General features: G+C 35.7%; 1 protein-coding gene across 3 annotated transcripts in view; it reads right to left on the reverse strand.

The window, feature by feature from the left end:
• GALNT13 (polypeptide N-acetylgalactosaminyltransferase 13) overlaps positions 1-22127 on the reverse strand; it is a 514121-nt gene that overhangs the window by 281372 nt on the left and 210622 nt on the right. For all 3 annotated transcript variants that reach the window (XM_037143386.2, XM_037143385.2, XM_053671600.1), the window contains exon 4: positions 10815-10983. In XM_037143386.2, the coding sequence (XP_036999281.2) occupies positions 10815-10983 (169 nt within the window). The remainder of the gene's footprint in view (positions 1-10814; positions 10984-22127) is intronic.

Consider the following 22127-nt stretch of genomic DNA (forward strand, 5'->3'; position numbering starts at 1 on the left):
GTGCAACATGTATCCCAACCTTCAAGAAAAGTGATGCCAAAGGTGCAGTAACTGTAGCACCACTGCTCTAATTTCCCACACAAGTGAAGTGACGCTCAAGGTGATGTGATGAAGGCTTCAATTATATATGAAGCATGAAATGCCAAATGTTCAAAATGGAATCAGAAAGATAAGAGGCATTCAAGATCTAATTGCAAGCATTCATTGGATAGTGGAGTGCTCTGGAGATTTTTAGAAGGTCAGTCTATATCCACAGACAATTAAACCCTTGCCTGCATGGATCATAGGAAGCTATTGGTTGCTCTGGCTGAGTGGCTTGGTTGGAGCATTGTTCTGTACACCAAAAGGTTGAGGGTTTGATCCCCAGTCAGGTACATACCTAGGTAGCAGGTTCAATTCCCATCAAGGTGTGTATGTAAGGCAACCAATTGATATTTCTCTCCCCACCCCCTTCTTCTCTCTCAAAAATCAAGAAACAGATCCTTGGGTGAAGAAAAAGTTTTTTTTAAAAAGCTATGGGTTGCTGCAAAAGAAAATGTCTGTGTTTCAGTACTTGATTGACCTGATGCGTAGCCTGTGTTGTGGGTAGAAAGTCAATGTCAGGACAGTATATGGAGAGACGGAATGGTTTCCTGTAGGCAAGGTGTCAGACAAGGGGGCATTTTATCTCTGTACTTGTTTAATCCTGATGCAGAACATATATGAAAAACTGGGCCAGACTCAGAGGAATGAGGAGTGAAAGTTGGTGAAAGAAATATCAATAACTTGAGATACACAGATGATACCTCCTTACTGGCAGACAGCAGCAGGTATTTAAAACAACTTCTGATGAAAGAAGGAAAAGTGCAGAGCAGGACTGCGTTTGGACATCTAAGACAAAAATTATAACTGTAGAGGAAAAATACTTTAACATAGACAAGGAATATGTTGAAATTGTTAAAGGTTGTGCTTACCTGGGTTCAGGCATCAACTCAGATGGTCATTGCAGCCAAGAAATCAAGAGAAGGTTGAGACTTGAAAAGGCAGCAATGGAAAAATGATGAAAGATCAAGATGAAACGTGTCATTACAGACCACAGCTAAGATCACCCACACCCTCATATCCCCTAAAATGATGTACAAAAGCAAAAGTTGAACAGTGGATAAAGGCTAATAAGAACAAAATGATTCACCAGAAATGAGATGCTTACTGGAAGAGAGCTCTATGGATACCCTGAACCGTCAGAAAGACAAACGAATAGAATACAGGTAAATTAGGCCTGAGCATTGCTAGAGACAAAAATGATAAAACGGAAGCAGTCCTACTTGGGGCACATCATGAGAAGGCAGGTTCTTTAAAAAAGACAGCAATGGTGGGAAAAATAGAAGGCATCAGGAAAAGGGGAAGACCAAATGTGAGATGAAGTGACTTCAATAAAGGAGCATAGGCATGAATCCACAGGAGCTGAGCAGGGCTGTTAAGGAGAGAACACTGTAGACATAACTCATTTACAGGGTTGCTTGGAGCTGGAGCCAACTCAATGGAATGTAACTCAGTGTGTGCATGTTTGTGTGTGTGTGTGTGTGTGTGTGTGTGTGTGTGTAAAACAGCAATACCACCAATCAGCTCCAAATCCAAGTTCGAAACATTAGAGTCCTCTTTTGATTCTTCTGCTTACTTTTCCCCTGTATCTTGTCAGTCACCAATTTTAAAATATCATTTCAAAATATTCTTGAGATCATTTCTACTTACAGAATATTCTCCTCTTTTATATTTGCTTTAGGTTTAAAACACAAGTGCACACACACACACACACAGAGACAGATATAATTGAAAATGAAATCACAGGGCCATCCCTCCTGAAGCTATCCTGAAATTAGCATTTGTCTTTATCCCTCCATTTTAATGTATTACTAATCATTGCTTTATATTTCTAAGGAAACTACCCTCGTCTAGGATAGGATAGTCATATTATGTGACTAGTCATATTATCTAGTCATATTATGTGAAGACAATAGTGAATAGGGAATCCTATCAAATTCAGGCTTCTCTGTATTATAATATCTGGTACATGAAGTGAAGGCATAGCCCATCCTAAGCATCATTTCCTTCCTGGCACATTTCTGCTTCAACATGACAGATCTAAACAGAGGCATAAGCATTGTTTCTAAGATTCTTCATCACCCTCGCTAGGCCTATGGTCCAGAATGCCTACTTACATAAAATATTCCATTCTAGTTGGACCGTCTCCACTCAAGGCTTCAAATACTTTCTGTCTAAACTATATAACCTTTTTTATTCCTGAATTATCCAAATTTTCTGCATTGAAAAATTGCCTTTCCTATTTTTTACAAAAAAATTTCTTTATATTTTATAACTAAGTCTATCACATTTTATTGATACAAGCTCTGATTTTTAATGAGGATTTAAAAATTAAACATTTCACCCTGGCTGGTGTGGCTCACTTGGTTGGAATATTGTCCTATAAACCAAAAGGTTACAGGTTGGTTCCCCAGTCAGGGCACATGCCTAGACTGTGGGTTCTGTCTCCAGTTGGGAGCTTACAAATGGTCCCTCGTCGGGGCAGGTATGAGGGGCAACTGATCAATGTTTCTCTCTCACATCAATGTTTCTCTTCCTCTATCTTCCTCCCTTCCTCCCTCTCTAAGGTTGGTCCTTGGGTGAAAATAAAAAATAAATAAAAATAAATGTTTCCAGCCCTGGCTGTTGTGGCTCAGTGGTTGAATGCTGGCCTACAAATCAAAGGGTCGCCAGTTTGATTCCCAGTCGGGAGACATGCCTAGGTTGTAGGTCAAGTCCCCAGTAGGGGTATGTAAGAGGCAACTACACACTGATGTTTCTCTCTCTCTCTTCCCCCTCTATAAAAATAAATAAATCTTAAAAAATAAAGAAATAAATATTTCTGCCCTGGCTGGTGTAGCTCAGTGGATTGAGCACGGGCCTGCGAAGCAGACAATCACGGTTCGATTCCCAGTCAGGGCACATTCCTGGGTTGCAGGCCAGTTCCCTGCAGGCCAGTTCCCAGCAGGGGATGCACGAAAAGCAACCATACATTGATGTTTCTCTCCCTCTCTCCTTCCCTTTCCCTCTAAAAGATAAATAAATAAAATCTTTAAAAAAAAAAAAAAGAAATAAATATTTCTGCCCAAAATTACATAGAATCAAATACAGGAAAAAAAACAATGGAAATATAGTGAAACATTTATAGCCATAATAGTGGGTAAAAAGAAAATCCCTTTAGTCTAAATTAATTCAAGTAATAAATACATACATAAAATATAATTACCATAGTAGATTTAGAAAATAAAGACTAAGTTCTATGCTTTCTAAATTAGATTTTGCAAAACAAACAAAAAAGAGGGTATTTGATCAACTTGAATATATAAACTCTAAGGAGTATAAAGGAAATAAAAGCCAGGGTCCATACTCAAGTTTTCCTATAATTCATATTCTTAACAAGCACTTTCATTAGCTCTGCTCTAACCAGAACTGGCTTGTTTTTATATATTCTTTTCTTCCTGTACAGAAACTCATCTCCTTTTTGCCCAAGGAGGGAATACATCTCCTTTGTGTATAAGGCACAAATTGTGCCTTATAGTTTTCATGGGTACATGATAAAATCTTGGTAAGTGCAAATATGTAAAATAATATAAAAACTTCTGTTTTATAAAAGATGAGGCTGTAAATGACAGCTGAAAACTTTACTTCTAGCCCTAGGAAGGAATGTATATCATTTTAAAAAGTCCAAAAAACAAAGTTGGAAGTCTCATAGGTCCTGATTTCAAACCTTATTACAAAGCTACAATAATCAAAACAATCTGGTACTGGCATCAAAATATATAAGACCAACTGAATAGCATAGAGGTGCCAGAAATAACCCCTTACATACAGTCAAATTATTTCAACAAGGGTGCAAAGATTACACAGTGAGAATGATACAGGGTGCAGCCAAGAAGGGGGGGGGGCCAAAAAAAAAAGATTTGGAATGGTGTCCAGAATTCAAGGTGTATAGGAATATTGGAGAAACATATAAGATGTCCTCACCCCACCCCCCAGGGGGAAGAGACAAATAGAGCCAGGGCCATTGAGAGCTGTTTTGCATAGCAACAGTTTTGCAGCTAACCTCTGGAATGATTATTTAACATATGTATAACCTTTAACTGGTTTCATAGATATGTTAAATAGCTGTGGCTAAGTTTGGAGCCAGGGAGAAGGGAGTAGCTGGGACCCAGGATGTAACTAGGGGCTGCGCTCCTGAGTGAGAGGTGCCTGCGCGAGAGCTTGGAAAAGATGGGCTCCAGGACATGAGGCAATAACTGCCCAGGTGAAAGGGAAAACCACGCAGCTTTGCCAGAATGGAGATCCCTGCAGCCAGGTGAAGAAGAAAGCCACATGCTTTTGGTGGAGTGCAGACTCCTGCAGCTTTGGTAGAAGAGGCCCACGCGGCTTTGGGGTGCCCCCTTTGGCTACGGGGCCTGAAAAAGCAAGAGAGACTTTGACTGGAACTGGGTACAAAGGACTCTTGCCAGTGGACCATGAGAGAGTACCACAGTACTTTGGATTAACTTGAGATCCTGCACAGTGACACAGCTGACGGTGCCAGCGGCCTGCAACACAGACGTGTGCTCTTTTCCTGATTTACCATACCGGAGTTGGGACAGTGGGAGAAGGGAGCGCTGTGTGGGTGTAGGTGTATACCCTAAAGGACTTTGCTATTTTAGTGGAGGCGTTAGGCCCGAATAGCATTAAATAAACATTTTGTTTCCTTTTCACAAATCTCTGGCATTGAGAGATGTCTTTCCAATTGGCGGCGGACAGAAGAGCCCAGTAGATATTAGTATTCTGTTCTTGGGAGGGGCCCCTGTTGTGTAGCAGTTTTTGGCATCCCTAGGTGGGCCAAATATTGTATTGCCCCTCCCTCGGACCTCTTGTTCGGTAACAAGAACACTTCTTTTTGGAAAATGGGGTTGGTAAAACTAAATATCCACAGGAAAAAAAATGAAGTCGGACCTTTACATTAGATCATATATAAAATAAACTCAAAATAGATCAAAGACCTCAATATAGGAGGTAAAACTCTAAAACTTTTAGAAAAAAAGCATACAAGAAAAGCTTTGTAACATTAGGTTCAGCAATAATATTTTGTATGTGACACCAAAAACACAGGCAAAAAAGATAAAAATAGATAAACTGACTATATAAAAATTAGAAATTATGGAGAAGTAACAATACAGAAAAAGGTACTTGGACTCTCTAGAGGTGGTAATGTGGGAAGGCAAATATATGGGAAAACTAATGGAACATAAGGGTTATTTAGCAAGTTTACTTTATGCTGAGTCACGTCAGCACCTTATCTATCTCCAGTGATAAAGGTGGTTATTTCCTTCCTGGATCAAGGAAGACGGCAACTTCACCAGGTTAATTTATGACTTATATTTAGGCACGTGGGGGAGAGAAGAGAGCTTTACTTGTGTCTGAGAGCTTTTACTTAATTGCCTTCAGTTCAAAACAACCTTTTATGCCAACGTGGTGTATCTGGGGGTGGCATATTCTGATCCCCTTCATAGTTAACACTACTGAAGTGTACAGCTAAAAATAGTTAAGGTGATAATTTTTGTTTTGTATATTTACCACAATTTTAAAAATTAAAAGTAATAAGTGAAAATGGAGTTATGCAATATTCTTTCTCCCTACAGCAGTCACAAATGTGTCCCTGAGGCCATGCCCAGTAAGGTTTGTCTCAACTTTCTTATTTGAAAGAAAACTTACAGTGTAATAGTATATTAGCCTAATAATAATAATAATAATAATAATATCTATCATCTCCATCTTTGTCAAATACATATGAATAAACACACATATACAGACATTTTTACACATCACTTTCAATTTCAGTAGTAAAAGTAATTCCACATGTGAGCATATTACATTAATCAAAGTATTATAGAAATTATCTTCACAGGAAAAATTTTTGTCAGCACATGAAAGAGGTAGTAATTCTCAAATTAAAAAGAAAAGATGTGGAACAGAGATCAGAAATCCAATTAATATTCTCACTTTCTATTTCTCCTTTGTGTAACCAATGTAACATTTATCATATTTTAATTCATGAGGAAGGCAATTCATGTAGACGGACAAGTACACTTACAAAATTGAGCACAGGAAAATACACACTATGGTTTGTTGCTGTTTTACATAGTAAATAAACTCTTTGCTTTTGAGAGAAATTATTCAGAAGTTTTATGCTACTGCTCTTCTTCCACTAAAAATGAAAGAATGCTCGTGTTTTTTCTCTTTATCAGCTTGCAAGTGTGCATATGTAAGAAGCAGTTATTTGGTCTATGATATAAATAGCCAAAATAAATTTCCTATTTCCTCATTTTTGCCCTGATAAAATATATTTAAATGCCAGCTGCATCATAAACTTCAAATTCAATACAGAACTTGAAGTGCTACTAAATGTTTGAATACAAGTAAATGCTAAAGAACCTTAACATTTTGCTTTAATTTCTAATTACCCATAGCTTTTCAAAATAATTATTCACCCAATAATTACTTCTAATTTGTTATTCAAAAAGAATTACAGAGTAAAGAGAGAAGATGATTGCTTTAAAAGTTACCATGCTTACTTAGTACAAAAAGAAGCCTAAGGCATAAAAATATTCTACAGAATAATAATTTAAAAATTTCACCAGGAATTCAGCACAATCCTATTCTTACTTTGCCATTTTTGCAGTTATTGCTATGTTCATACAATACTGTGGTTATTTGTTTAGGTAAATATATTCCTATACCTTCACACTCAGGGCCCAATACAGTCATTCACTTTTATTCTCAAAGCTAAGCCCGTATTAGGTAAATGGCAAAGATTGCTTGATTGGGTGACTGACTGATTAGTTTATTTAATCAGTGAAAGGAAACTAAGATTCAGAAAATTAATGACCTACCAAGATTTTACACCTATATGTTTGGTTCTGTATCTAGAAAATTTCCCCCTAATTACTTGAAAAATTCTCCAGAGTTGGTTTTTCTGGTCCCCTTATTTGTTTCCTTTTTGCATTTAATGGAATCAGTCATATGCCCAACTCACTCACTGTGATCACAGACTCTCTTCTCTACTTCCAGGAATGCCTTGAGCATGAGGTAACATAGGCTATAGAAACCTCAGTAAATCAAAATGTGGTATTTGTTAACTTTTATGGCAATACAATATAAACATTGTTTTCTAAAACTAATACACATACACATAAACATGCATGCAAGGTCTATGCATTTACTTAATGTTTATTCTGTTGCTTTTGTGCAATTATAGTTTCATATATTCACACGTCTCATATCTCTAGCATTGTCTGTTCCAGGAATTCAGTAATTATCTAATAGCTTTGTGTATTAGTTAAAAGAAATTATAATATTTACATGCTTAAGATCCACTCATCTTATTAAAATGCAAGTTCTAAAAGAACCTTTTGCTCACTACTCTAATCTCTATCGCTTTCCTTTCTTTATTTAATTTGTTATAAGTTTCATGAAGCAGGGACTTAATTTTGTTCACTGCTATATCTCCATAACAAGGAGCCATACTTGGCACATCCTAGCATATTAGGTGCTAAAAAATAATGCATTTAACATCTTCTAAATGGGTTCTTTGGTTTGGTAATTCTCATTTCTCTTTCTCTCTTTCTCTAAATAGTAACACAAATACCTCATGTTTAAAAACTAAACAAGATGTTATATATTTACATGCTTTCTGAAAACAGGAATATTTATGCCCTACTCTTAAATCCAAACTACATAAATTTATAAAACTTACATTCATAATTGGTGAGAAACAGACTAATGATCCCTAATGCCGATGCACCACTAGATCAGGATAATAATGCTTTTTAAAATTATTTTAAAATATTTTATTGAATTTATTAGGATTATATTGGTTAATAAAATTACACAGTTTTCAAATGTACAATTCTAAAAGACACTATCTATATACTGTATTGTGTGTTCACCTACCAAAGTGAAGTCTCCATCCATCACCAAGGTTAAAATAATTTTTCTCAACGTTCTGAATCAAACTGTTATGACATTGTAATATTTTAAAAATATATGGAAGATGGGCAAAAGAGAAAGATGACTGGTTACATTTCTCTGGAATTTTATTTTTCACATGTACAGATTTCGACCAGGATGTCAGAAACTGAGGGTCTTCAAGAAAGTTAGAAATTTAGTAAGGTCTTCGGCCTTGACTGCACTTAACATAACCAAGTATGCAACTATTTGTGATGTAATTATTTCTTGTCCCCCAAATAATTAAAAGTTATATATAATTGTACTATAAATGCTAACAAATTAAATATGTTCAGTAAATAAGTAAATTAACATAAGTACTTAAGCATCCCTAGGGATGGACATTCCAGAAATCAACTTCAATTTGTCCTGATGTCTCATCACAACTGCCTCCAAGAAAAACTATTTCTCTCTAGTCTTTCCTCCAAGAAAACATGAAGTATTTGCTTGAATTTATTCCTCTGAAAACACCTTCAAATATTTGTAGGTTTATATTAAAGCCAAATACAATGTTAAACTATTGGACAATTTTCTTCATTTAATTGAGCCAGTTTAAGTGTATATTCATTTAAACATTGAGATATTTAAATGAATTCACGATTTAAGCAGTGCAGGCACTTTCTAAATAAATATCAACTGGAATTTTCCACAAAATAAGCTTTCTTAAAAATATTTGTGAATTCCATCTTTTTTATATTGCATATAGTTTATATCAGTCATCATTAAGGCTATCTTAATGTGCCACCATCCTTTTAAGATAACATCCTTTTAATAACTATTAAAAATTAATACCACAGTTGAAAAACACTGTTTCGTACAGCAAATGAGTATTAACAGATTTTGACATTTTTTTCAATAACAGTTGGGATATCTGATTCATGGCGTGTTTTTCAACATTTGTTCCCAAACAGTCACACAACTGAGTCACTCAAGATGACTTGCAAATGTCCCTAGAAAAACTCACATACACTTAATGATTTGTCTAGGAAACGTAGATGATACGTATGATTTTTTCTTTTGTTTTGATAGCATACGCTGTGGTATGATACAAAAATGCATTGGAAAATATTATTTCATAGGCTATTTACAAAACCACAAACTTTAAGCCAGATATCCAGATTATGTTTGGCATGTTGAGAAATTTTTAATACTAAGCATTTGCATCCTCCACTTTTAAAATATAGAATTATTTTACAGTGTAAGGCTTAATTATTCAAGTACTTAATATGTTACATGATTCTGAAGGGAAGGTACAGCACTGGCCCCAGATATTTTCAGTGGCTTCTTAATGATGATTTTACTTTTTTTTAAGTGATGTGTCTGTACTGAAGTGATTCTTACCTTAACCAGCCCAGATATGATATAAAATTTAATATGCGTTCTGAAGGTTGAAAATAAAAATTTTTTAAAAATTTGAACTAGTGCTGATGTGTTTTCTTGAATGTCTGAGTATCACATTTACACATTTTATTAAAGCATGGTGTATAAAACAAAGTAATAAATACAATATTATAACATTATAAATTTAGCATATAAAATATGAAAATTAATCAGAATATGATTTTTGTGTTTTTCAAAGTGCAACATTTCTATATACTTACAAATATGGATAGAGCTACTTATAAAATTATTTAGCTCTTTAGACGGCACAAATGTAATATTTGGTGCATTAACCTATTCCTGGGGACCAAAAACATCATAACCTACAGTTGTTTGTGGTTTTGTTGAGAGAAACATGCCGAAAGCAAACCACAGTGTATAAAAGCAATTACTTAGCTACCAAGTGAACTTTCTGACAGGTCAGGCCCAGCATCTCAATAAGATTTTGGTTACTTTCAGCTCATTTGAAGTAATTCAGAAAGGAGAAAAAACTACCAGATTTAGTTTTATGATGTTAACACCATCATACTACTAATGTAATATAACCAATTATATATGGCAAACTTTATTTGTATTAACTATGATTTTGTTGTATATAGAAAAAAGTAATCAGATGGCTAAAAGAACAACTTTGGTTTACATAGAAGTATGTTCTGAAACTTATCTGTAAACTTGGAAATTTTCTGAAATCTCAGGACATATCTAAGTTCCAAGCATTCACTTTATAAAGACTATATACTAGAATGACACTACTCCAAATAAATATCTAATTTCATGACATCCATTTAAAATATGTTACACTAGTTAGAGCATGGCTTATAGTTCATCATATATAAGTTGAATTTTTCAACTTAATTTTTATTCCATATTATTATTGCTAGGTGGTTATTTCCTTTGTGGCTAATAACTGAGCATTCTAATTATAAATAGCAACATGAATTGCTGGAACCCATAGTAAATAATCATGTATAAGGTCAAAGAATCATACAGGCAATTGACTACTTTTATGCTGGAAGAGCAAAACATAGTTTTTCAAATTAAAGTGTGAGAGCTTTGTCTGCTGGCAAGAAAATAATCTACTAAAGAGCAGGTTTGCTCTATATTTGGCAAGATAAGACCAAGAAAAATAAAACAAAAAGCATCTCATGGTGAAAAACCTATTAGGCTGTGTGTTCTGCATTTTTTTCAAATAACATATTTTGCCCTGCCAGAGAAGAGGACAGTTCATATTTCTTATCATATATATGCACAGTAAAATCTTGCTATGGTATAGTTATTCAGAACCACAGACTTCTAGAGCTGAAATAATCTGAGTTAACTGAGGTTTCTGATGTTCTGAAATATATAAGATTATATAACACATGTAAACTCACCCTTCTAATCTTACATCTGGCAGACTTCTGTTAAGGGCAATCAGATCACTGGCCATGAGGTTAAACTGATTGATTTTAAACAGCTCTTTCATCTTCTCCTGGTCATCTTTAGGAATCAGCACAGCCTTTCCCATTTCTCCTGGCCCTTCTTGGTTTCTTGAAATAACAGCTGTAAGACATACGGTAAACAGATACATAAAGACACAAATAAATGAATGAATAAATTCATGTGTTGGATTTGATTCTAAAGTGTATTATTTATATACTGGCTTAATAATACAATCATCAAATGTTTACCATTTATTTATAAACCAAACACTGAAGAAATAGCTTATTTTAATTCACTTAATGCATGTTGTCTTTCAAGTCTAGATATATAAAGTGACCTGACTAGTCATTAAAATTTAATAATTACATGATACAAAATATCAAAAGTAAAATTTTCAGACCTATACTCAGAAAATTATAAGACACTGAAGAAAGAAATACAAGAAACTATAAATAAGTGAAAGCACATACTATGTTCATGGATAAGAAGAATTAACATCATTAAAATGCTCATACTATCCAAAGCAATCTATAGATTTAACACAATTCCTATCGAGATCTCAATGATATATTTCACAGAAATAGAATAAATATTTCAAAAATTTATATGGAGCCACAAAATGCCCTGCATAGCAACAATGATCTGAGAAAAAAAAGAACAAGTTGGAGAAATCATTCTACCTAATATCAAACTATGCTACAAGGCCATAGTAATCAAAACAGCATGGCACTGGCATAAAAACAGACACATAGATCAATGGAACAGAATAGAGAGCCCCCAAATAACCCACACCTTTATAGTCAACTAATATTCAACAGAGGAAGCAAGCTCATACAAAGGGCTAGAGATAGTTTATTCAATCAATGGTGTTGGAAAAATTACATGGATACATGTAGAAAAATTAAACTATATCACCTTCTTATACCACACACAACAATAAATTGAAAATGGATAAAAGACTTAAATATTAGACCCCAAAACCATAAAAATCTTAGAATAAAACAGAGGCAGCAAAAGCTCAGACATTACTTTTATCAAAATTTAACAGATATCTCTCCCCTGGCAAGGTAAACAAAAGAAAAAATAAATAAATGGGGCTACATCAAACTAAAGAGCTTTTGCACAGCAAAGGAAATAATCAACAAAAAAGACAACCCACAGAATGGAAGAACATACTTGCTGATACATCTGATAAGGGGTTAATATCCAAAATTTTATAAAGAACTTACAAAACTCACCACCCCCAAAAACCAAAAATAACAAAAAAATAATAACCCAATTTAAAAAATGGTCAGAGGACCTGAATAGACACTTCTCTAAACAGGACATATAGTTGGCCAATAGGCATATGAAAAGATGATCAATGTCACTAATCATCAGAGAAATGCAAATAAAAACCACAATGAGATACTCATTGTCTATTATCAGAATGGCTATTATCAACAAATCAACCAACAACAAATGCTGGCAAGGGTGTGTGGTGAAAGGGGGACTCTTTTGCACTGTTGGTGGGAATGCAGATGGGTACAGCCACTGTGGAAAGCAATATGTAGAAACTTCAAAAATTTAAAAATGGATCTGCCTTTTGACTCAGCTATCCCACTTCTGGGAATATATTAGAAAAAAACCCAAAACACTAATTCAAAAGAACATAAGCATCCTATGTTCTTTGTAGTTTTATTTACAATCACAAAGATGTAGAAGCAGCCCGAGTGTCCATCAGCAGATGAGTGGATAAAAAAACTATGGGATATTTACACAATGGAATACTACTCAGCCATAAAAAAGAAGAAAACTCTTACCCTTAACAAAAGTATGGATGGACCTGGCGAACATTATGCTAAGGGAAATGAGCCAGTTGGAGAAAGACAAATACCATATGATTTCACTCATATATGGAATCCAATGAACAAACTGAACTAACAAAAAACATGGAGACAGCCTCATAGCTAGAGAGCATGAAGACAGCTAGTAGGCAGGGTGAGGGGATGGAGGGTTTGAGCAAAAAGGAAAAAGGACTCATGGACATGGACAACAATGTGGTGACTACTGGGGAAAGGGGGGTGTAAAGGGACTAAATGGCAATGGAAAATATACAAAGATTAATTTGAAAAAGAAAAGTAAAAAAGAAAAAGGATATTTTGCTTGATTTAAGAAATAAAATTCTTTTTTTTTTTAATTTTTTAATTTTATTTAGTTATTTTTCAAGTACAGTTTTTTGTCTATTTTTCCCATCCCAGCCTCCCCTGCCCCTTGCTCCCCACCTCCCTCCCATTTCCTCCCTCCCCCTTAGTTCTCGTCCCTGTGTCCTTCCTTTTTTTTCCTCCAAATCCCTCCCCCCTTTTTCCCCTTAACTTCCCTTCCTTCTCCCCCTCTGGTCACTATCCCCTTGTTCTCTATTTCAGTGTCTTTGTTTTTTGGGGTTTTTTTTTTTCTGCTTACTTGTTTGTTTTGTTGTTTAGCTTCCTGTTAAAGGTGAGATCATATGGTATTTGTCTTTCAGCACCTGGCCTATTTCACTCAGCATAATGCTTTCCAGTTCCATCCATGTTGTTGCAAAGGGTAGTAGCTCCTTCTTTCTCTCTGCAGCATAGAATTCCATTGTGTATATGTACCACAATTTTTGGATCCATTCATTTACTGATGGGCACCTAGGTTGCTTCCAACTCTTGGCTATTGTAAATTGTGCTGCTATGAACATTGTGGTGCATAGGTTCTTTGATATTGACGTTTTAGGATTCTTAGGATATAATCCTAGCAGTGGAATTGCTGGGTCAAAAGGCAGGTCGATTTTTATTTTTCTGAGAAAAATCCATACTGTTTTCCATAATGGTTGTACCAGTCTGCACTCCCACCAACAGTGAACTAAGGACCCCGTTTCCCCACAACCCCTCCAACATTTGTTGTTTGTTGCTTTGTTTATGATAGCCATCCTGACTGGTGTAAAGTGGTATCTCATAGTGTACATGGAAAATCCTATAGACTCTACCCAAAAACTCCTCAAACTAATTGATGAGTTTGGCAAAACAGCTGGTTATAAAGTCAATATCCAGAAATCAAAGGCATTTTTTGTATACCAACAGTGAATCAGCAGAAGCAGAAATAAAGAGAAAAATCCCATTTGATATAGCAAAAAGAAAAATAAAATATCTGGGAATAAACCTAACCAAGGAGGTAAAAAACCTGTATGCAGAAAACTACACAGCCCTGAAGAACGAAATCAAGGAAGACACAAACAAATGGAAACATATACCTTGTTCATGGATTGGAAGAATTAACATTATCAAAATGTCCATACTACCCAAAGCAATATACAGATTCAATGCAATACCTATTAAAGTACCAATGGCATATTTCACAGACATAGAACAAACACTTCGAAAATTTATATAGAACCATAAACGAGCTCGAATAGCAGCTGCTCTTTTGAGAAAGAAGAACAAAGTAGGGGGATCACAATACCTGATATCAAACTGTATTACAAGGCCACTGTAATCAAAACAGCCTGGTACTGGCATAAAAACAGGCACATAGACCAATGGAACAGAACACAGAGCCCAGAAATCAACCCAACTCTCTACAGTCAATTAATATTCGACAAAGGGGGCAGTAACATAAAATGGAGTAAAGATAGCCTCTTCAACAAATGGTGTTGGGAGAACTGGACAGCTACATGCAAAAAAATGAAACTTGAGCACAGACTTACACCATACACCAAAATAAATTCAAGGTAGAAATAAAATTCTAACAGTAATATGTTCCCTTGGAAGAGAGTAAGCTTATTGTCTCTAAAATCAGGAGATTGAGTTAGCTTTGAGTGAATCTGTGCTTTTGGTGAGATGCTGGACTTAGCTAGGTGTTAAGGTACCTTCCATTTGTAGGATTTCAGTTTTGATTCCACAAAAAATTTCTGTTGGTCTCTCAGGAGTCTTCTAATTCTGATATAAGGAACATAATCAGGCTATATAATATTATCTATTGACCATGGGTAATTTTTATATGCAGCAGGTATACCTATACATAGATCTCATATTTATTTGCCCATTCCTTGTTTCCTCTATAAAGCTCAAAGAAAAAAATTACCTCAACTCCACAAAATACCACATTTCTGTACCAAGAAAAACAAACAAACAAACAAACAAAATAGCCCTGACTGATGTGGCTCAGTAGATTGAGCACCAGCCTGTGAACCAAAGGATCTCTGGTTCGATCCCAGTCAGGGCACATGCCTGAGTTGAGGGCCAAGTCCCCAGTTGGGGGTGTATGAGAAGCAACCACACATCGATGTTTCTCTCCATCTCTTTCTCCCTCCCTTTCCCTCTCTCTAAATATTAAAAACAAATTACAATCTTTAAAAAAACAGAACTGTCAATAAAGTACATGTGCGACCTTTTTACTATAATAGGCAAATGTAATAGAGAAGGCAACTACATTTACATTATAGTGTCTTGATTATTGATTTGAATATAGATGAAAATTTCCCAAATCATAAGCTGGTTTGAACTACAAAAGTAGATTAATATACTATACTGTAAATTATCTTCTTCCTAATTATATAGTGAAATTATTAAAAATGATAAATAATTTGATGCAGAAATGACATTACAATGATGAGCCACATAATGACATTTAAATCCATGGTGGATCCGGTATATGATCCATCACATATGACCCTGGCCCCATAAATTATGATGAAGCTGAAATATTCTTACCACCCAGTGATGTCAGGGCCAGCATAAGGTCATAGAGCAATGCGTTACTCACGTGTGTGTGGTGGTGTGGCGTGAACAAACACACTGTGCTGCTGGTTGTAGAAAAGCTTAGCACACACAATTATGTACAGTACACAATACTTGATAATGATAATAAATGACTATGTTACTGGCCTACATATTTATTATACTGTACATTTTGTCATTATTTTAGTGTACACTCTCTACTTACTAAAAAAGTGTGCTGTAAAACACTATGCCATGCTACGCCAGCTGCAGCCTCACACCTCTAGTGCTTACCATGTCTCTTGACTGCATTTGTTAGGGTAGAGTCTAACTACAGGACTATCCTATCTTCTCTCCCTCTGAGTATATACATTTATCCATCACCCAGTCTCCCCTGCAGTTAAGTGTACTCCTATAACTGAATATAGAAATGATATATGGCAATCCCAGTCCAAGAGAACTTCCCGGTGTGATTCTCTGTACTCCTTCCCTTGCTATAGCAACTTCAGAAGCCATTAAAAACAGCAGAGGCATCACAAGAAGGCAATGATATGGGTGACCGAATCACTTGGAGGGGTGCCACTAGCTGATCAGGTACAGGAGTCCCCTTTTATCCATAGTTTCACCTTCTGTGGTTTCAGTTATCTGTGGACAACCAAATTCCAAAAATATTAAGTGGGAAACTCAAGAAATAAGCAATTCATAAATTTTAAATTGTGGGCCTCAGTTCATCTCAGATATGAGCACTGTATTATCTCATATCAGCACAAGCAGAACACGAGTGAGTACAGGACAGTAAGATATGTAGAGAGAGACCACATTCCCTTAACTTCTATTTCAGTGTGTTGTTGCAATTGCCTCATTATTAGTTATTATTGTTACTATCTTAATTTGCCTAATGTATTCATCAAACCTTATCATAGGTATGTATGTGTGAGAAAAAACAGTATATTCAGGATTTGGTACCATTGCTGTTGGAGGCATCCACTGGAGGTCTTACTATTTCTTAATCCTCACCCAGGGATATTTTTATTGATTTGAAAGAGAGAGATCAATGGGAGAGAAAAACATCAATGAGACGCCTCCCATATGTGCCTCATCCAGGGATTAAACCTGCAACCTAGTTATGTGATTGAACCTGCAACATTTTGGTGTGTGGGACGATGCTTCAACCAACTGAGCCACCTGGCCAGGGCATCCACTGGGGGTCTTAAAACATTTGACCTGGGATAAGGGGGGACCATTGTATACACACTGCACAATTTACATGAGAAAAAAAACAGCTCTATTTTTGTAAACCACTGGGATTTCAGACCTATCTGTCATGCTTGATAGTGTTATTTTTGTTACTTCACTTTGTCCTTTCCCCATTAATCTATAGACTCACCAACATGTTCTGCCTCAACTTTGACTTAGCCAATTGCCTCGCACTCTATTCATTCAATCAGAGAATGAATTTTAAAAAGTAGGAAACTTGGATGTAATCTAGTTCTTTTATCAAGGGACTGATGAACAGAATAATTCAAATAGACGTTTTCTCCATCTCAGAGGTGCATAAAATTATTGACTGTAATATTCAAAAAGAAGTAAAACTCCTACTTCATATTTTAGATTAAATTGAGTCCTAACCTGTATTAAATTTGGCTTGAAAATAATATTTTTACACATTATAAATAAATTTAGAAACATTAGTATAAGTTCAAAAATGTTTATTGGTAGTGAAACATAATTAAAATGTATGGGAACTATGGCCTTAAGCAGTTTTAATTAGATCACAAAACAGATCCTAAGCAGAGAGTTAAAGAACCACCATTTAAATAAAGCAAGCATTCAATTTATCTCTTTTCAATTCTCAGCTCTGTAACTTCTAAAAAAATAATAGTTTTTATACCTATTATGAACGATTCTCAGGATGGCTGCCTAAATTTTGGCAGCTATTAGCCTCACAATCATGGGCCAATTACTCTGCTTTTATTGTTCATAAATTCTTCTTCTTTAAAATATTTTAATGACTGAACAATAGTGTTTAAATAAAATGTTACATGTTCATATATGTATTAGAGTGAATGGCCATATCACACCCTCTCAAAATATTCTATTCAAGAAAATTAAACACTGCTTATATGTTATGATTCAATAATTCTTTTAAAAATATATTCTAGGGAAATATAAATATACCTAAAGTTTTACCTGCATATATGACATATATGATTAAAGTAGTACTATGTTTGCACATGCAGGCAAAAATAAATGTATATTCTCCTCTTTCTTGCTCTTTCTATATGCTAAATATTATATAAACTGTTATATCTTTAGAAAAAACTATGCAGCAATTGAAATTATGCCATAAAAATGTAAAATATGTTCATATTATACCTTGTGAAAGGAAGTGAAAAAATATGCCATGAAACAATGTTATAAAACAAATTCATTTCTATAAAAATTAGTTGTATGATATATATGCATATGTCACCAATGAAGATTAGCAGTGATTTGTTAGAGCTTTTATTTTCTTTAGCATTATATTTTCTTAATCAGTTCAACATCACCTAATAAGGTGATTTCAGTCTCATAGTAATAAAAAATTTGGTTTTAGTGAACATAGGTATAACCTGGCTTTTACAAAGATGGTTTCAAAATGAAGTTAGTAGATGTTGGAAGCATTAAAAAAAGAGATTGATGTTGGTTGGAATTCCTAAAGGAAGAAAACTTTCTTAATGCACACAAGATGACAAGCAGGTTGAAGAAGACCCATAAAGAATTAAGCTTTGTTCTCAGGAAAATTCTTCACAGGAAATTTGTTACAATTTACAGATAAGAAAATATTTAGTAGCTGAGCAAGCACAAGTAGCAAAGTTCTTGGTTTGCTTTAGGAAAATGCAAACTCCTGTATTAGTATAAACAGTTTTCACTTCCAGAGTCATCCTTACAAAACATTCTACATAGCTATGAAAGCCAATGTGATCCTTATATTTAGGAAGATGTGTTTGGCACATGTGATAGCCATAAATATTTCCTGGAAACAATTGGCTCAGCTTATAAACTGTTCACAAAGGTAATAAAATCATGCAGAAATATGAAATTATTTCCTTCTGCATTAAGAATGAGCTTCCTCATTAAAAGTATTTAAATAGTCCTCAATTTGTAATGGCTCTAGTAATAGCCTTAGCTTCTGCTTTGAATAAAAAATATTCCCAGCCATGGCTGGTGTGGCTCAGTGGATTGAGCACCAGCCTGTGAACCAAAGGGTTGCTGGTTCGATTCCCAGTCAAGGCACATGCTTGGATTGTGGGCCAGGTCCCCAGTAAGGGGTATTCGAGAGGCAACCATGCATTGATATTTCCCTCTTCTTTCTTTCTCCCTCCCTTCCCCTGTCTCTAAAAATAAATAAATAAAATCTTAAAAAATAAAAATGAAAATATTTCTTCCCCCAGCTCTGCCTATACTACCAAAAAACAAAACAAACAAAACAAAATCCCATGGACTTTTTGTAATGAAGAGCACCAATTTTGGCTTTCAGATGTTTTGGGAAGTCCATAGGGGACACCGAATGTGAAACTGGCCATTTTAATTAAGCCCCTTACATAAGCCAACATTCATTTTAAATTATTTCTAAGACACACAATTATACACTCTAAGCATTTGATATATCATCCCAGACATGATTCATCAAGTCTGCAAATATATAAACACTGACCAACATTAAAAAGCATTGCATTCATGGAATGTACATCTAATTGTGGAATTAGAAACATATTTTTAAATAATTTCTGAACACTTTATGTATTATAAAGCTGCAAAAAATATCTAAAATGGTTAAAGTTTATCAACTAACATTTCAGAGAAAATGTGAGGCAACCATTACGCAGTTTGTTATCATGAGTCCATGTAGAAGCTGATTCTATCACTGTGAGGAAAAGTGTTTTCCTGGACAGAAAGATGTCTGGAATTTGTCTTCTCTGTCCACAATTCTCTCACTACTACCACTTGTAGACTTACAATATCCTATTTTTCTGGGACTTAGACATAATCTCACTTCAGACCAGGGAAAATAACTTACAGCAAAAGAAATGTGACCATAAGCCCACCCCCCAAATCCCCTGGTCTCATGTCCTCAACATATATAAGTAGCTGAATTCATAGAATAATCTGCTGAAGACTGCTGGAGCATCATTTGGGAGACACAACCTTGTGCATCTGGGATGTTGCCCTACAGGATGTCATATACCTGAAAACAATATCCAAAGTGTGATATCATATCTCCTATAGACAGAATACACAGGTCCAGGAATCAAAGAAGGAAATGAGAGTGAAATCTCTCAGCCAATAATTCATTGAAGCAATATTTGCTTTCCATTTCGGTAACCTTGGGGTTTATGGGTAGAAGGATACTAGTTTCCCTGTGAGAAATGCTTCCACTGGAGAACGCAATCATAGCTCTGCCAAAATGGAAACTGAGTCTTCTCTCTGGCCATTATGAGCTCCTTAAGTTGTTGAACTGACCAGCAGACAAAGGGACCACAATAACAGTTGAGGTGATTGATGTTATTTACCAACAGAAAATTAGATTGCTGCCACGCAATGGGGATGAGAAGAACTACTTCTGGAGCCTGGAGGGTTTTTTTCTGGAGCACCTCACTTCTTCATAGTGTGGGTAATAGAACAATGAAGCAATGCCATAAAGACAGACCAGTTGAAGGCTTGTAGCATGGGACAGAACACCAAGTAAAGAATACTATATAGACTATTTACTGACAGAGCTTAGGATACACAATGTATAGATGTAGCTAAAAGAATATAAAATTATCATCTAAGACCTCATGAGTAAGTCATGAGACTGTAGCAGCTATATTTCAGATTACTTATGAATTTCTTTCTCTACTTTTAGCTAGACTAATTTATACAAAGAGCATTAAGGCTTGCTAACATATTAGATTTTGTTTGGGAATATGACTAGACTGACATCAATTCATAGGATACAGTAGTTGTTGGGGTTTGTACCTCCCTTATATCAGGGAGACATATTTTTCATCTGGACAAAAGGTAGAAAGCTGAGAAGAACTAAGAGTGGCATGTAGGACATTTTCCATTTGTTCCTCCAGATCCACATTGCACTCTCTTTCTCAAATTACTCCCCAGGAAGCTGACCTGAATGAACTGCCTCCGGACTGTGTTCTTTGGGTTAAGACAGGATTCAGCCATTGGGAAAAACTAATAAGGGTTTGGACGGAACAAAAGTAAGTTAAAATGTTTACTCCCTTGGTTCTTCCTTATGTAGTAATTACAAACTGGCTCTTGTCCCCAAAACAAAGGGTGCATCTATGTCAAGTGGTCCTCTCCCTAGAAGTATTTTTTTAAAGTAAGTTCCTATTATGGCTCCTCCTCTTCCATTTAAGTACAGGGTTTAGTGATGACTTAACTCCTGATCACCATCCCCAGCATGTAACCACCCCTTCTTGCTTTTTAAAAATCTCTCCATTCCTTTGTAAATATCTCTTGTGTCATATTCTGTGGCTGACAGCCTTTGCATCCCTGTTCCTGGGCACCAGACGTGGTGGACCCTGGCCAGCAGAGTCCGCCTGTTGTGACTGATGACGAGAATGAATGCACAGGTGACAACAATCCTGTGGAGAAAAAGGGAACAGGCACAACTACTCTCTCAAGGGGAGAGAGTGCCTACGGGTGCCTCGGCCACTCCCTCAAGAGGGGAGCACCTCGACCCTTGCCTAGACAGGCTTTTATTGTTTTCCTGGGGTCTTAGATCAGAGAAAGATTTATTATCTATTACATGGAATATTATTGTCTACATTCTAGGTACAATCAAGAAAATGAAAATAACATGCAGAGGGGGATGGCAATGAGCTGATTAGCTCTGTCCTTGGGAAAACTTACACAGACTTTGGAAATGACCAATACACATTTGTTGCTTTAGACCAGGGTGATGGAGTTTTAGTAAGAGCAAGCCTTAACAATCTGTGTGCATTTTCTAGGCCTGATTCCCATGGGAAAACTCGGTTTGACGGTCTGGCTCCTACCCACCACTTCACATCTGTAGGTTTTCCATACAGAGCTGAGTCACATTTGCCAGGCCAAGACAAACCGGTCCCCTACAATATTCTCCTGGGCTTCTTGGTTGAAGCATGGCATGTTTCCTGCTGATAAAAGAGTTTAGAAAAGTATGGGGAACTGTGGTGGGTCACCCATTTATATGACATAGTTTACAGTTAAACCACTTTAACTAGCGCTTAACCCATCATTTTCTCTGGATTAAATTCTACTTTAACTCTCTAATATACTTTCTTTAAGGTCTTCATGGGTTTCTTTTTGGTCATGCTCTTCAATCAGTTAAAAATGTGTAAACATGTATCTGTAGTTAATTAGGCTGATTCATTGGTGATTAATATGGGTATTACAGCAAACAAAAAACAGAAAATTTAAAATAAGGTAAAAAATTTAAAAATTCAAGCATTTTCCTTTTCTACACCAATGAGAAGCATCTTATGCATCCCTGAGGCACACACGGCACATCTGGGAAACCACTGCAGA

Source organism: Artibeus jamaicensis, unplaced genomic scaffold (assembly GCF_021234435.1).
Source record: "Artibeus jamaicensis isolate MK-2021 breed Jamaican fruit bat unplaced genomic scaffold, CSHL_Jam_final contig_1832, whole genome shotgun sequence".
Classification (NCBI taxonomy): Eukaryota; Metazoa; Chordata; class Mammalia; order Chiroptera; family Phyllostomidae; genus Artibeus; species Artibeus jamaicensis.